Here is a 14,287-nt window from a genome sequence, read left to right as displayed (position 1 = left end):
ATTTGAGAGAATCCGATGTAGCAGTAAATAGCAGCTCTTTAAACGGCCTTCTGTAAAAACTCTGGATGTTTTCTCAGTCTATTTTACCGCAAAGATTGGAAGGAGAAAATTGAAAAGAGGAAATAGGGGCAGGATGACGAACAGGGTTTATAATAACAGTTCTTGAGGTACTGGTGTGAAAAGGTTTTTAATGTTGATCATTAAGCCTCTGGATAGGTGCAGGCTCAGCCATTGATAGGTTTATTAACAAGGCATCACCTGTATAGTAGGTGTTATTTACAAATTATAAAGTGCAGTTCCCTACTGAGAGGATAAGATAAAAAAAACATGTAACTATTATAGAGAACATAGCTAATACAATATAATATCATGCCATAAGGAGACAGATTAACATTGCGTAGAACAGTTATGAAGGTCTTGAAAAGGATAACCAGCCTCTACAACAGCGGTTCTCAACCTATCGGTCGTGACCCCATTTGGGGTCGATCGACCATTTCACGGGGGTAGCCAAGCAAGGCTGTCCGCCATTTTTTTTCCCCTTTTCCGGCGGGTGCCTTACCTCCCTTGAGCTGGGCCAGCTGGTGGTCGGCCTGCTCCGTCTCTGCCACTTGCCAGCTACGCCTCGGCCGGTGCAGGGGGCGGAACCACGCATGTGCGGCACTCCCGGGCAGGGAAAGTCCTCGACTTACGACCTGGTTTAGTCCTCGACTTACGACCGGTTTAGTCCTCGACTTACGGCCGGTTGGGGGTTGCGGCATTAAAAAGGTTGAGAACCACTGCTCTACAAGATGCCAGATGTGTCTATACCAGTGATGGTGAACCTTTTAGAGACTGGCCCCGCCCCTGCTCCATCCCCTGCCCCATTCCCACTGCACCCCCACCCTGCCTGCCCGCAGGGCCACTCACCGCCTCCAGGGCCCACCACAGATCGCCCAGGCAGCCCAGCAGTGCCATGGTGGCCATGCCCTCTGCCCGCGCCCCGCAGCATTAACTGTGCGTGATGGGGTGTGAGGGCAGAGTCTTGTCTACGCTGCCTGGCTGCCATGCCCTTGGCTGCACTGCTCCATGTGGGCCACACTCGGGGGGCGACTCTCCTCCAGGGGGGCTGCTGGTGGGGGGGGGCAAGGCTGGGGCAACAGCACGTGTGCCCACAGAGAGGGCTCCAAGTGCCGCCTCTGGCACCTGTGCCATAGGTTCGCCACCACCGGTCTATACAAAAGATCAGAATTGTGCAAGCCATGGTATATTCCCTGTGACGCTTTATGGAAGGGAAAGTTGGACTTTAAAGATGCAGGATAGAATATTGATGCTTTTGATCGTTAGTGTTGCAGGAGACCCTGAAAATATTGTGTACAACCAAGAAAACAAACTGATGGATCATTGAATAAATCAATCTAGAGATCTCATAGGAGGCAGAAATGGCCAGGCTCAAATATCCTACTTTGGACAGACCCCGCTCTCTGGAAAAGGCTCTAGTGTTAGAAAAAGTGGAAAGAAAAGAAAAGAGGATGACCAGCAGCATGGGGAATGGACTCAGTTACAGTGGTGATGGGAGGACCATTGGGAGGCCTGAAAGAGAGGGTTACGGACTGTTTATGTTGATGTCACAAGGAGTTGAAAATGTTCTGTACTTGTACAGATGTATTGTACCGAATCAATAAATCATAAGGAGATAACAGTGAAGGGAAGAGTTGAGACAGAGTAAACAGAAGAATGTTTATTTGAATTGTGTAAAAGGGCTATTTGCTTATTACATATTTATGTTTAATATACTCTCTTGGATATACATCGTACTGTTTTGTAACCAAGCTGTTGCAACATTAATCTGGGAATAAATCCCACTGAACATTAGAATATTTATTTGTCAATAAATCCACTAGAAGTGGCTATAGGCTAAACTATTCCTGTTGAAGTGGGCCACATATTTGTCATCTTAGTTTCAGTTTGAACTGGAAAGTGGCCCACATAATGCCAAGAGAGGAGAAAGATCTGGAGGGGAGGGGAACAGAGAGAAGAAATTGAGAAGACATCTAGGTAAATTACAGGTTGGTTAGGTTAATAATTGTTCTGGAATCACTGTTAACTTGTTAAAAATGGCATTGATATGCACCTAAAGCACCTCTGCTGTGTGAGTTCTGTACTGATGGTCTTCCAAGGTGCAATTCAGGGATCATAGCGGACTCAGGAGACATACCTTTTCCATCATTATTCTTGTGCTTTGGAATAAATCCCCCTCACCCAGGTTCATATAGCCCCAGTCCTGCTGTCTATCTCTTCTAACAGGCACTGGGCCATGACACAGTGCAAATCCACCATCTCAATTAAGATTCTTTTCCCCGCTACCACAGCCATTCTTTGATATTGTTTTTAAAATAATTTTAGTATTTGTTTTAAATTTTTGCCCAGAGGAGTTAGTAGCGGGCAGTGGTTAGAAATAGAAATAATAAATAAAATCACTAATTTGCTTTTTGCTTCTTTTCTACATCCAGTTTTCCTCCTCTGCCATCTATATGCAAGTTATCACAGGAAATATGTAGAAGAGCAAGTCTGGTTTGAGCAGAGTCCAGTTTCAGGAAATGTAAGGCCAGTTGCACTTACGTTTCAGTATTCTTTTGAGAATGCCCAAAAGTGATTTGATAAGATATTGTAGATGCAAAAGCCTATCTAGAATCCACAAACTTTGTAATCATGGGATAACAGATGACAATAGGAACTGACAATTTAGCAGAGTGATGGCATTCCATGGAATTAGTGCTTTCAACTTATTTGTAAGTGATTCAGAATGCAAAAAAACTCTCCAATGTCACTTCCTTTGTTGAAAAGATAAGCTTTAAAAGTGCCAAATAGGAATCACTCCAAACAATATAAAGAGTTACAGTTTTGTGTAGTGGTTAAGGTGCTGGCCTAGAAACCAGGAATTCTAGCCCTGTGTTAGACACAAAAACTAGCCGGGTGACTTTGGGCCAGTCATTTTCTCAGCCCAACCTATCTTACAGCATACTGTAGTTGTTGTGGGGAGAATAGGAGGCAGGAATTTAGGAAAAGTCTCTTCTTAAATGTTTCCCACACCTTCTGTAGGTTGGGATATCGTCTACTGGTTGTCCTGTGTGCACCTTTCCTTCCTGTCTCCCAAAGTCATTCTCATCTACCATTATACTTTATGCTTTGATAGACAACAACCATTATACTTGGAATCCTGCATACAGAAGGCCTGTCTTATCTGAGCTGCAGAAATCCAGATGACTGTAAGATGGCAGCATAAAGACGTGTTTCTCTCTTTGCTGTCATCTTGCTGGATTTTTGCAGCCAAGATCTGAAAGCTCTATAGACAACACTGGGCACTACACATCACAAAAAGAGCATGTTAGAATTGGAGGGGAAAAAGAGCAATCCAATCTGGAGTCGAAAAGAAAAAAACATTGTGAAGAATCCTCTTACAAGGAAAAAATTATAAATATTAACACTTTACTAAAAGTCTTGCACATATGCCACCTACAGCATTTACTGCTAATGGCAAGGAGATTCCAATCATTTTTATCATGTTTTGATCAGTATGGCATACTGTATGCACAATTAGTTATATTTTGCTCCAAGCATGTGTATGCTATTTGATGCAAACTAGGCTCTCTTAGAGACTACCTTGCAACTCATCATACTTGGCAAACATCCAACAAACCAGGGCCTTCTACAGTAGTCATTAGAAATATATTCAGAATGATTTTATTTATTGTCTATTTCTTTCCTGCACTCAGCATAAAAGTGCTTGCCCTAAATAGAAGCAGTGATATAAGTATACATATATTTATTTCCTATTCATATTCCACTTTTCTGCCCATAGCATTTGTTTAAATGGTTAATTCATAGAGCAGGTAGAATGAATATCAACTGTATGTATATGTGGAGAAGAAGGAACTCAAGGAATCAAGTTATTTTTATTGCAAGTATAAATGTCTGAATAATTAATTTATAATGGATGGCTTGTTCTTATAATTAATCTAATTTGCAATTTGATTCACTTAGATTAATAGAATTTGTTTTATACAACAATCTCATCTTAACATCTTCTGCTCACGTAATTATATCTCATTGTACCTATATAACAGGGCTTTTCAACCAGTGGTACGGGTACCACCTGAGGTACATTGGCACCTGGCAGGTGGTACGCGACCATCCTAGAAAAGTGGTAGCGGGGGAGGGGAATGAGCTGAACCGGTGGCAGCACCGCAAAAGCCTGAGCGAGAGATGGCTGGAGCTGCAGGGCTGTCAGGGCTCAGCGGAAGCGCCAGGATCAGCGCCAGGCTCCAGCTGGAGCTTGGTGCTGATCCTGGTGCTTCTGCTGAGCCCAGAAGCGCCGATCAGCTGGAATGTTGCAGCATCTTCAGGGTCATGTGATTTACATCCAGATGCTTGGCAACTGATTCATATTTATGACGGTCACAGTGTCCCAGGGTCATGTGAAGTGACCAAAACCTGCTGCAACCACCCAGCAGACGGGGGGAATAAAAACCAAACACCCCCCACCCCACCCCCGCTGCCAATCCTCAACAGAAATGCTCACAACAATAAAAACCTCGGACAGGAGGAAGAGCGCGGCCGGGTGGGCAGACAGGTGTCTTGCTCGGCTGTGGCATGGCGGGCACTTTTTTCAGTGCCATTGTAACTTCGAACAGTCATTAAGCGAACTGTTGTAAGTCGAGGACTACCTGTACTTTATCACTTTTTTCTTTTTTTTTTTTTTTTTTGGTCATCAAGTTTTTGACACCTTGCTAGGCAACTGGTGGTACTCAGATGTTGCCATATCCTAAAAGTGGTACAATGGGTGAAAAGGTTGAAAAACCCTGCTACATAATATTGTACTTTAAGAAACCCTTTCTCAATCTCCTGCATTCTAGACATTTATCCTTTGAATAGCACTGAATACACATGTATTTGCCAAACAGTTAGCACAGTAAACCTGATATATTTTTATTTATACAACTGCTAATCTCACATTCATGACTCAGAAATTATTCTCAGAGATAATTCACGTGAATTTTGCTTCATTTTCATCCCCAAGTAATATTTGCGACAAAAAGATTAGTCAAATAAGTTTGTACACGTATGTATTTTATTTATTTTTTAAAAAGAACATCTGCCCTCACCAGAGCAGCATAACTCTTTCCCATACTGTTAATTATTTTTTTTAGTTTTGCAAGAGAGGGGAAGGAAAAGGTTGAAAATACAATTTTAAATGCAAATATTATGTTTAAAAAACTCACCCTAATGCATTAAGAAAATACAAAATTAAGTAAGAATTAATTCACAATAATAATCAGCAGGGATTTATTTATTCTGTTATGAAGAAGAGGTGCAACATTATGTAATAAATAAAGCCATTATTTTATGCCAAGGTAACCCGAGTTTTGCATTGTTAAATTGCTTCTAGCAACTAACTATCATTATTTTAGATGAAGTAAACTTAATCTACATATGCAATTTTCTTCATAGAATCTTGCAGCCATTCTTTTCAAGGAGAAGGAACAATGACTTTGAAAATTCCTTGCATACAAGATGGGTATCTGTCTTCAGAATCCTAGTTTGGTTTCAGAGATTCTGCCTACCCTATATATGTATCTTCGATTCAAAACACAAGAACCCCCACAATTTCATGCTACATTCCTGAGGGATTGATTTGTATCCCATCTGCAAAACTTTTCATGATGTATATAGCATGTCAACAAATGCACACTGTGATGGGAGGGGTATTCACCCTGGAAAAATATTAGTTGGATTTTAAGTCACAGTATTTAAAATAATATAAGGCAGCAGGTCTAAGAGAAACTCCACCTTTTGAAACTTACTGTACACAATAAAAACTTGCCTGGAATCTCCAGTATCAAATAGATTACTCAACATGATTTCAAATAATATGTGCACTGATCATCTAGCTTGGAGAAATGGCACCAGTTTTAAGCTAGGTCAATTTTATGGCAATATTTGAAAGTCAGTCTCCTGAACTGAAATCCATTTTTATTTTTGGCCCGGGGATGGAAGTTCAAGGCTCCCAAAAGCAATTCATTCCCATCTTCACCTCAAACTGCCCTAGAAGATGAAAAGGGATTGAAATCAATATGCTTGTGTTCTGCATGCCATAAATTGCCCATTCTTGAGACAGGTAGATCTTTGAAATGACACGTGGACTGTTTTTGCAGACTCCAAAACAATCAGCTAGGTTTCAGCCTAGTGTGAACCTGGTCTGCATTGTTAGTGTATGTTTAAGTAGATCGTGCAACTGCAGAAAATGGGGCAAACTGGGTAAACTATGGTTGGGTAATTATAAGTAAGCCTGCCATGCAACCACAACCGTTGTCAATATTCCCACATCCCTCTAACTCAGAGGTCCCCAACTTTTGGAGCACCAGGGACCGGTTCCGTGGAGAGAGGTTTTTTTCATGGACCGGAGGGGGCATGGTTTTGTGTGCTGCCTGCATCCTGCAGATGAGGCTTCACTTTTTGCACAGACCGGTTTGTGGCATGCCGATCATAGTTGTCTCAAAGATGCTTTTCCAAAGGCAACCTTACTTTTTTTTTTTCCTTGAAGAAGAAGAAAACGTTTTGGATGAGAAGCTAAACATCTTCTTCAAGGGGAAAAAAAACAGCGCAGGTGACTTTTGAAAAAGCACCTTTGAGTCACCAGGAGAATTTAAAAAAAAATTTAATTTGACATATTTGTGTGAACCCAGCTATTCAACAAACCATGGTTAAGCAAGCCATGGTTTAGCATATATGAATTCAATCAATGAAACAACTCATTAGAGATGATTAACACATCCTGGTGAGAATTAATCAGATAAACATTCTGTGGATGGATATCTGGATTGAAATACTCTTTATCTCTTGGATTTGCACTTGTTCAAATTTTGCAATGCATTGCTCAATTCCAAAACACCTGTCAAAACGTTTCAATAAAATAATTAAAATGACAATACAAACTATATTAATAGTAAGTAATAGCATGTTTTGCTCTGATTTTTAAAACACAAGTGGAATGGAATTCATTGAAATTATCTGCTCATTTGTACCTCTTATCAGAGGGAAGGACAGTTTTTAGACTTGGATCTATTCTGCTTTTTCTCAGTCCACCAATTGGAGTCAGGTATATGCTAAAAATTAAAGAAGGATCAAGGATCAGCATTTAAAGGCCTCTCACACAACGCCATCTTTCATAATCTCAGTAGTATAATTTAGAGTTAGAGGCGGCATTGTGTAGCTGCTATTGTTAATTGGGAGTCAAAAATCCTTATTGATCTACTTCTAACCATTCTGATATCTGCCTACAAATATTGGCCTCCTTCGGTCTGCTTTTGATATTCCTGTGTGACCTGTTAGTAGCTACAGTAGTCAGCCACGTAGCCCAGTGACTGCAATACTCATTTTTGTGGCAAAATTAGCCTGGAAATCTGTACTTTGGAGGAGAAAACAGAGTTCCAGAATCCAGCAATCATGGACAAGTCTCATTGATTTTCTGTCATTCTACCATCTGCTGTCCTGCCAGCAACTTCAGAAAGAGCCAAGAGAGGACAAAGCTCAGAAAGAAAAGAGGTTTTTCTACATATTTTAGGAGCAGAGAAGGCAACTTAAGGCTCTTTGAAGAGAAGAGGCACTGGAGAAGATCTGCTACATAAAGGCAGCTGCATCAGGAGGAGCGTATGGCAGTGTAGTCCCATCAACCTGGCAAACTAGTTGAGATGTTTTCAAGTTGTGCCCAGCATCCCAGTTACTTACAAATGCTCGCTGAAGAGAGAAACAAAGTTACTCACAACATGGTCAGTTGTCTATGACAAGACATTTGATGCCTTGGAAATGACAACATTAAACAACTCTTAAATCCAACACAACCCTCATTTTAGTTCCAATAAGTAGCTAGCTCTGTTTTCAGTTCGCACACCAAGTTAGCAAATGAACTTCAATGAACTAAAAATAAATTTGGCCCGCGGACCCCCTGCGGTCCTGGACAGCTAGTAATGCGGCCCCACAACATCATATAAAAAAATAAGTTGTTATGTATATACATTAACTATTTTATAGGTGACCCAAGACAGTTCTTCCACACCAGGGGTAGGCAACCTTGGCTCTTTTATGACTCATGGACTTCAACTCCCAGAATTCCTGAGCCAGCATGGCTCAGCTTGGAAACCTCTCCTTTTCCCCTCAGCATAGCTGGCTCAGGAATTCTGGGAGATGAAGTCCACGAGTCATAAAAGAGCCAAGGTTGCCTACCCCTACTCTACACTCAATGCAGACCAGACCAGACCAGCCAAAAGACCCATGCTTTAGAGCAGTGTTTTACAACCTTGGCAACCTGGTGATGAGTGGACTTCAACTCCCAGAATTCCCCAGCCAGCTATTGTGGGAGTTGAAGTCCAACCATCATCAAGTTGCCAAGGTTGAGAAACACTGCTTTAGAGTAGGCATGCAAAGGAACACGCTATATTCTAGATTCACATCTTTCCCTTACACCAAGAGCACATGTCTGAAGAGAAGCCTCCAGTGTAACAGCAGGGCTGTTTTGTGGGCAAAAGATCTCTGGATCCATTAAGGAGATGGGAGGAAATGATGGGGGAAACCTAGTGCTTTCCAAATCCTGGACAAGCAGATAACTCAAGGCAGAGATGTGTAGTGTTTGGATCTGAAGTGGGCAACCTTCCTGGCTGATGCATCAGCCCAGAGAGGTGAGAATGTTTGCCAGGAAAGTTGCCCACTTCAGATCCAAACATTACACATCTCTGCCTTGAGTTATCTGTTTGTGTAAAGGGTCGTAGTTGGCTTCTATATCAACCCTGCTTACAGGGAGTCCTCGACTTACAACTCATCGATGGTGACCTTTTGAAGTTCCGACGGACCTCCCAAAAGGTGCTTACAAACCAGTTCCAAAGTTCCGACGGATTCCCCCTCTCCCGCAGTACTGTGACTGCATTTCGGATGTTCAGCAACTGGTCTCTTTTTATGGCCGTTTGAAGCATCCTGGATCAGATGACTTCAGTTTACGTTTTTGTACAAAACTGGCGTTTACTTGCAGTTTTTGGCAAATGTTGGCAAATAGGCCCCCTAGCGAACAATACATTCAATTAACGACCATGGCATTTGCTTAATGACTGCAGGTTCACTTAATGAGCATGATGATTCGCTTCACCACCACCACCACCCCCAAAAAAAGTACAATTGGATAGGTCACATGATTATGACCATTAATGGGCAGGCTCCATTATGGTCATACGTCGAGGAGTCCCTGTACTACAGAAGCATATGTTCATGCTTACTTGGCAACGCGGGACAAAATCTCCTTGACTCTGACAACCAGCCTTTCGTGTTGTATGGGATTGCTCTCAATGGTGCTGTGAAGCTTTGCCATGTAGAAATCAAGTGTTTTCAGTGTGGGAGTTTCACCTGTGCCTGTTGGAAAGAGTCTCATTAGCTGCTTGAGCAGCAATTAGCATCCTTGCTGATTAACATTTTGTAGGATACACTGAAGCGAGCAGAGAACAAACCTCGCCCTCTGAATTGTGGAAATCTTATCTGGACATAACTTTCAGACAACTAAGAGTTAAAAAAATTGCCTTTTTAACAAAGTAAAACATGCCTTTCAGAATGTTTTCTCAATAACATATTCTGTATTCATACTGCATAGTTACAGAACACGTTGACCTGATTCAGAGTGATGACAATGCATAAATTTGCTTTTTTTCCAATTTTCCATTTTTAACTCTAAAATGTTCAGCCAGAATCTAGCAAGTATCTAATTGGAAGAAATTAAAAAGTTTTCCAGTTAAGCTTGGATTTAGAAACTTTCTCAGCACCCATAAACTGGTTTTGCTGCTGCTTGCTTCTATTCCCCTTTTCCCCCCCCTCCCCAATTTCCTGTTGCCCTTTTTCAGTAGCATTCAGCTTTCATCCATTTATTCAGCCATTGTTCAAAGTTCAACAGCACTGAAAAAGCACACACACATGACTGACTGGTAATTAACGTTTCAGCTGTCACAACACCCCCGCAGCAATGTGATTGTGATCTGGGCACTCGGGTGCCTGGCTTGTGATTACAACCTCACGGGGAGCTGCAGTCACATTTTTTACAACTTGCAGTTTTCTCAGACAACTTCCCACAAGCAACCTCAATTGGGAAGCCAGCAGCAAAGGCTGCAAGTTGCTCTAGTAAGTCACTCCTGCTTTTTCTCCATCCACAGCACAATAGTATTCATTTATCTTGGTCTACAACTTAAGTACAGTGGTACCTCGGTACTCATGGTTAATTGGTTCTGGGAGGCGCAATGAGTACAAAAAACGATGAGTACCAAACAAATTTTTCCCCTAAGGAATAATGTAGTGAGTCACAAGGCAGCCAACACCAACATGTTCTAGCTTGTGGGTTGAGTATCAAACAAACTATGAGTATCGGGACAAACTTTTCATGTCAAAATGCGCTGAGTACCAAATTCAATGAGTTTCAAAGCAGTTGAGTATCAAGGTACCACTGTATAAATAACAGGCCTGTCTAAATCCAAACCCAAAGTGGTTTTTCTTTCAGCAATAATCTTGGTGGAAATTTCCAAACAGAGGCTGGATGGTCATTTGTCAATTCCTCTATTGAAGGAGGGGCTGGACTAGATGAAATCAAAGATCTTTCTCAACTCTCACGTTTCTATGATGGCAGTGTTTTCTATGCAGGCACAAACCTCCTAGAAGGACCCTGAAGAGTTGGTCCAAACCTTCTGGTAAATATAACCACCTTAACACTCTTGCATTTTTAACAAAAGTAAAACTTGAGATTGAGAATGGGGCAGTGTTTTGCTTGTGGCACTGTCATGATCAGTGCATCCCTAAAAGATAGACGACTGCTACACACAAGTATTGCAAAGCATGCAGACTTTCGTGTCTCCTAAGTTGGCAAGCACTGTCAAAACTAAAACTCTCCAGTACCTGGAATGGGAAGGCTGGCAAAACTGGCTGTCAGAGCTTGGCGCACGGTCTGGAGCTGTTGCTGCAGTGCCACTGTCTGCCTCTCCTCCAGTGCAAGCTCCTGCTCTAAGCGCTCCTTGGCGCAGCTCATGCTCTCCGTGTGTTTCTGCAGGATGGTATTCTGCTCCTCAAACTCCGTGTTCATCTTACGCAGCCTCCGCAGCTCTGCTTCCCGTGCTGCTCCAGCAAAGAGAAAGGGAAAACAAGAAGACCAGAATTAAAAAGAAAAAAAAACACGGATCACAATCGACACCATTCAGATGTGTTAGTTACAGCTCTCAGAATTCCCAGACTGTGACTGTATTGGTTGGGAATTTTTAGAGGCACCAGAGAGAAATTGGTTTTCAGGACAGTCTATTTGTCTTCCATAATATCCTAGCAATAAGTAGACTCAACTCTAATGGCCTCGCACGAATGTAGCCAATTGGGTTTATCTATGTAATTTGAACCGTACTTATGAGTACTGTTTGTCTTCTCCTATAATTTCTAGAGAAATGATTCTAAAAGATTTAGTATCTAATGAGAAATCACAATTTGAACACTGAGGAAGGATCTCCCAGGTGTATTATGAAGAGAGCCAAAATGAAAAGTGAGCTGGTTCAGACACTGCACAAAGCCAACACATCAAAAAGCCAAGATGGTTTATTTTTTGCTTTTATGTTTTAGCTCTATTTGTGAACTGAACCAACTGTGATTTAATAAACTTGCTAACTGAAGAATAACTTAATAAAGACTGTTAATCTAGCCATTTTCTTTAGTTAGTTCTTAGAGCTTGCTACTTGTGCCAATATCCATCTCTAGTATTAAATGCAAATAAAGATTTCCATTCTTTCAGTGATTAATACCGCAATCTCTCTTCCAACTCAACTGAAGGCAAAAAAAAAAGCTCAATTTCAGATTTTCTAGCCATTTTAAGCCAAGTTGGTCCCCTTTTAATAAAGCCACAACTTTTCTAGAAAATATGGGCATATTTACTTTCAAACCTATCTTCATCATTTGTTTCACTTCTTTGTGAAACATCTGAGACATTGCTTGTGGCTTTCGGAAGGCGGGGCACTGGGAAGAAATGTTATTTGGTAGGCCCCAGTTTCCATAAGGGAAACCCACCCTATCTGAATACTAACTACATTTCACCAGTTGCATTTGTACCTTTGTTCTGGTCTAAGAATTCCTCTGTAAAAATAGGGACATCAAATGTTGAGAAGCCATCACTGCCACTTTCTCCAGTCTGCAAGAAAAGATAGATAAGAAAGCTAGGCAAAAAGCATTAATAACTGAAAAGATTACATATTTTTCTCAGTGCGGCATGGAAATCCTGAAAATTTGGGAACAGACTATGCTACCACAGTCTCTCGGAAGATAATAGCCTTTCTTTTTCAGAATTAGCAATGAAATGTTGAGTATTGCAGTGGAGCTACACTATACATTAATGTGCCACAAGTCTGCTGTCAATGCTCCAGAACAAAGCTAATGTGTTAAAAGGAAGCTTATATCTATGATTCTTCTTATAGCTGAGAAGAATAAACAGTCACAAGCAGTTAATAAAAAGAACACAACCACCATTAAGTTAATGCTCAAGTGAGTAAAACGGTATTATCTAGGCCAGTGATGGTGAACCTTTTAGAAACCGAGTGCCCAAACCGCAACCCAAAACCCACTTAGGTATTGTCGGGTGCGGGTGAGCGTGGCCCATTGGGTGGGCATGGCTTCAGTGATAATGGCAGACTGGGTGGGACTAAAAAGTTCAATCAATCAATTCCAACTTTGCGAGATTTTTTTTCCCCCACAAGTTGAAATTGATTGATTGAACCTTTTTTTTTTTTTTGCACACGTTGGTGGAGGCCTAAAGCGAAAAAGTTTTATAAAATCTAGCTGAAGGCCTAAGACTGGGGCGATGGTGCACGTGCCCACAGAGGGCTCTGCGTGCCACCTGTGGTACGCGTGCCATAGGTTTGCCACCACGGATCTAGGCAGTGCCTAATGGATTTTCCTTAGAAGTGAACTTATCTTTAATTGTTCTCCTAATTTTCAAATTAGTAGGAAGTTCTTAAGACTGCAACAGAAAGCTTTCATGCAAACTCTAAATCTAATTTCTAGATCAAAAGCTACATCAACATAACTGCCTTTCTGTGGTTTATCTGTAGTTTTTAGGCTCAAATTATTCATTTTTTATTATTATTATTTTTGCTTTTGACATTCAGATACAAATGTTTTGAAATTGCAGCTCGGTTGCAATAACTACTGCCTAGGGGGGAAAAACCCCCAGAGAAAGTATATTCTTTCCACATTCAATATGCTACTGTAGATAAAAGGCAAAGCTGATGGATGGTGAAATATCTAAATGATTAGTAACTAGAAAATATACATAATCACAATTTCTCATTTTCAAGTTTGACATTCCTAAAAGCAAAATCTGACAAATTACCTTGTATCCATTTAGCAATGTGTTCACAGTTCCAGCGTCCTCTAAAATAATATTTTTTAAAAGAAAAAGTTAGTTAATCAAAGCAGGTATCAAGGAGCTGATAATGCCGTCACGGTTTGAATTAAATCTCTCCAAAGAAACTGCCTATCCTACCTGACCATTTCTCAACCTTGACAATTTTAAGGCATGTGGACTTCAACTTCCAGAATTCCACAGCCAGCAATGCTGGCTGTGGAATTCTGGGAGTTGAAGTCCACATGCCTTAAAATTGTCAAGGTTGAGAAACACTGCGATAGACCATCCTAGGGCTTTTAACTTTAACAAGCAGAGGAGAGGGAAGGAAATATGCAAGGAAAATAAAAGACTGATATTCACTTGGATCAAGAATGCCTACAGTTAGTGATGCCATGATAAATAAGACTTTACACCTGGAAATTTAACCAGTCAGGAGTATCTGATTGTGGGCAAAATTTGTTTACCCCTTTGGAGATCGGGGAAAAAAGAAATCCAAGAAGGAACAAATTGCCTTTGGAAGTTGTGGGTGTCTCATCACTGGTGGCTTTTAAGAAGAGACTGGACAGTCATTTATCAGAAACAGTATAGGTCTCCTGAAGAGCAAGGGGTTGAACTAGATGGTCCCTTCCAACTCTGTTACTGCTACTATTACTATTAGTCAAGCTATTCTCCAAGGCGCCTGAAGGCAGGACAAGAAGCAACGGATGGAAACTAATCAAGGAGAGAAGCAACCTAGAACTAAGGAGAAACTTCCTGACAGTTAGAACAATTAACCAGTGGAACAACCTGCCTCCAGAAGTGGTGAATGCTCCAACACTGGAAGTTTTTAAGAAGAGACTGGACAGCCATTTGTCT

At 41.2% G+C, this 14,287-nt stretch overlaps 1 protein-coding gene across 1 annotated transcript in view; it reads right to left on the bottom strand.

Moving 5' to 3' along the window:
* Positions 1-6,949: 6,949 nt before the first annotated feature.
* The window catches only part of HMG20B (high mobility group 20B), a 12,987-nt gene continuing 5,649 nt past the window's right edge, over positions 6,950-14,287 (bottom strand). The window contains exons 5-9 of the mRNA XM_015810068.1: positions 13,418-13,458; positions 12,142-12,220; positions 10,954-11,169; positions 9,300-9,432; positions 6,950-7,773 (exon numbers count right to left, since the gene is read on the bottom strand). Of these exons, the coding sequence (XP_015665554.1) occupies positions 7,761-7,773; positions 9,300-9,432; positions 10,954-11,169; positions 12,142-12,220; positions 13,418-13,458 (482 nt within the window). The 3' untranslated portion in view covers positions 6,950-7,760. The remainder of the gene's footprint in view (positions 7,774-9,299; positions 9,433-10,953; positions 11,170-12,141; positions 12,221-13,417; positions 13,459-14,287) is intronic.

This window comes from Protobothrops mucrosquamatus, unplaced genomic scaffold (assembly GCF_001527695.2).
Source record: "Protobothrops mucrosquamatus isolate PMUCROS unplaced genomic scaffold, P.Mucros_1.0 scaffold6, whole genome shotgun sequence".
In the NCBI taxonomy this organism is placed as follows: domain Eukaryota; kingdom Metazoa; phylum Chordata; class Lepidosauria; order Squamata; family Viperidae; genus Protobothrops; species Protobothrops mucrosquamatus.
This window is presented reverse-complemented; position numbering and strand designations above follow the sequence as displayed.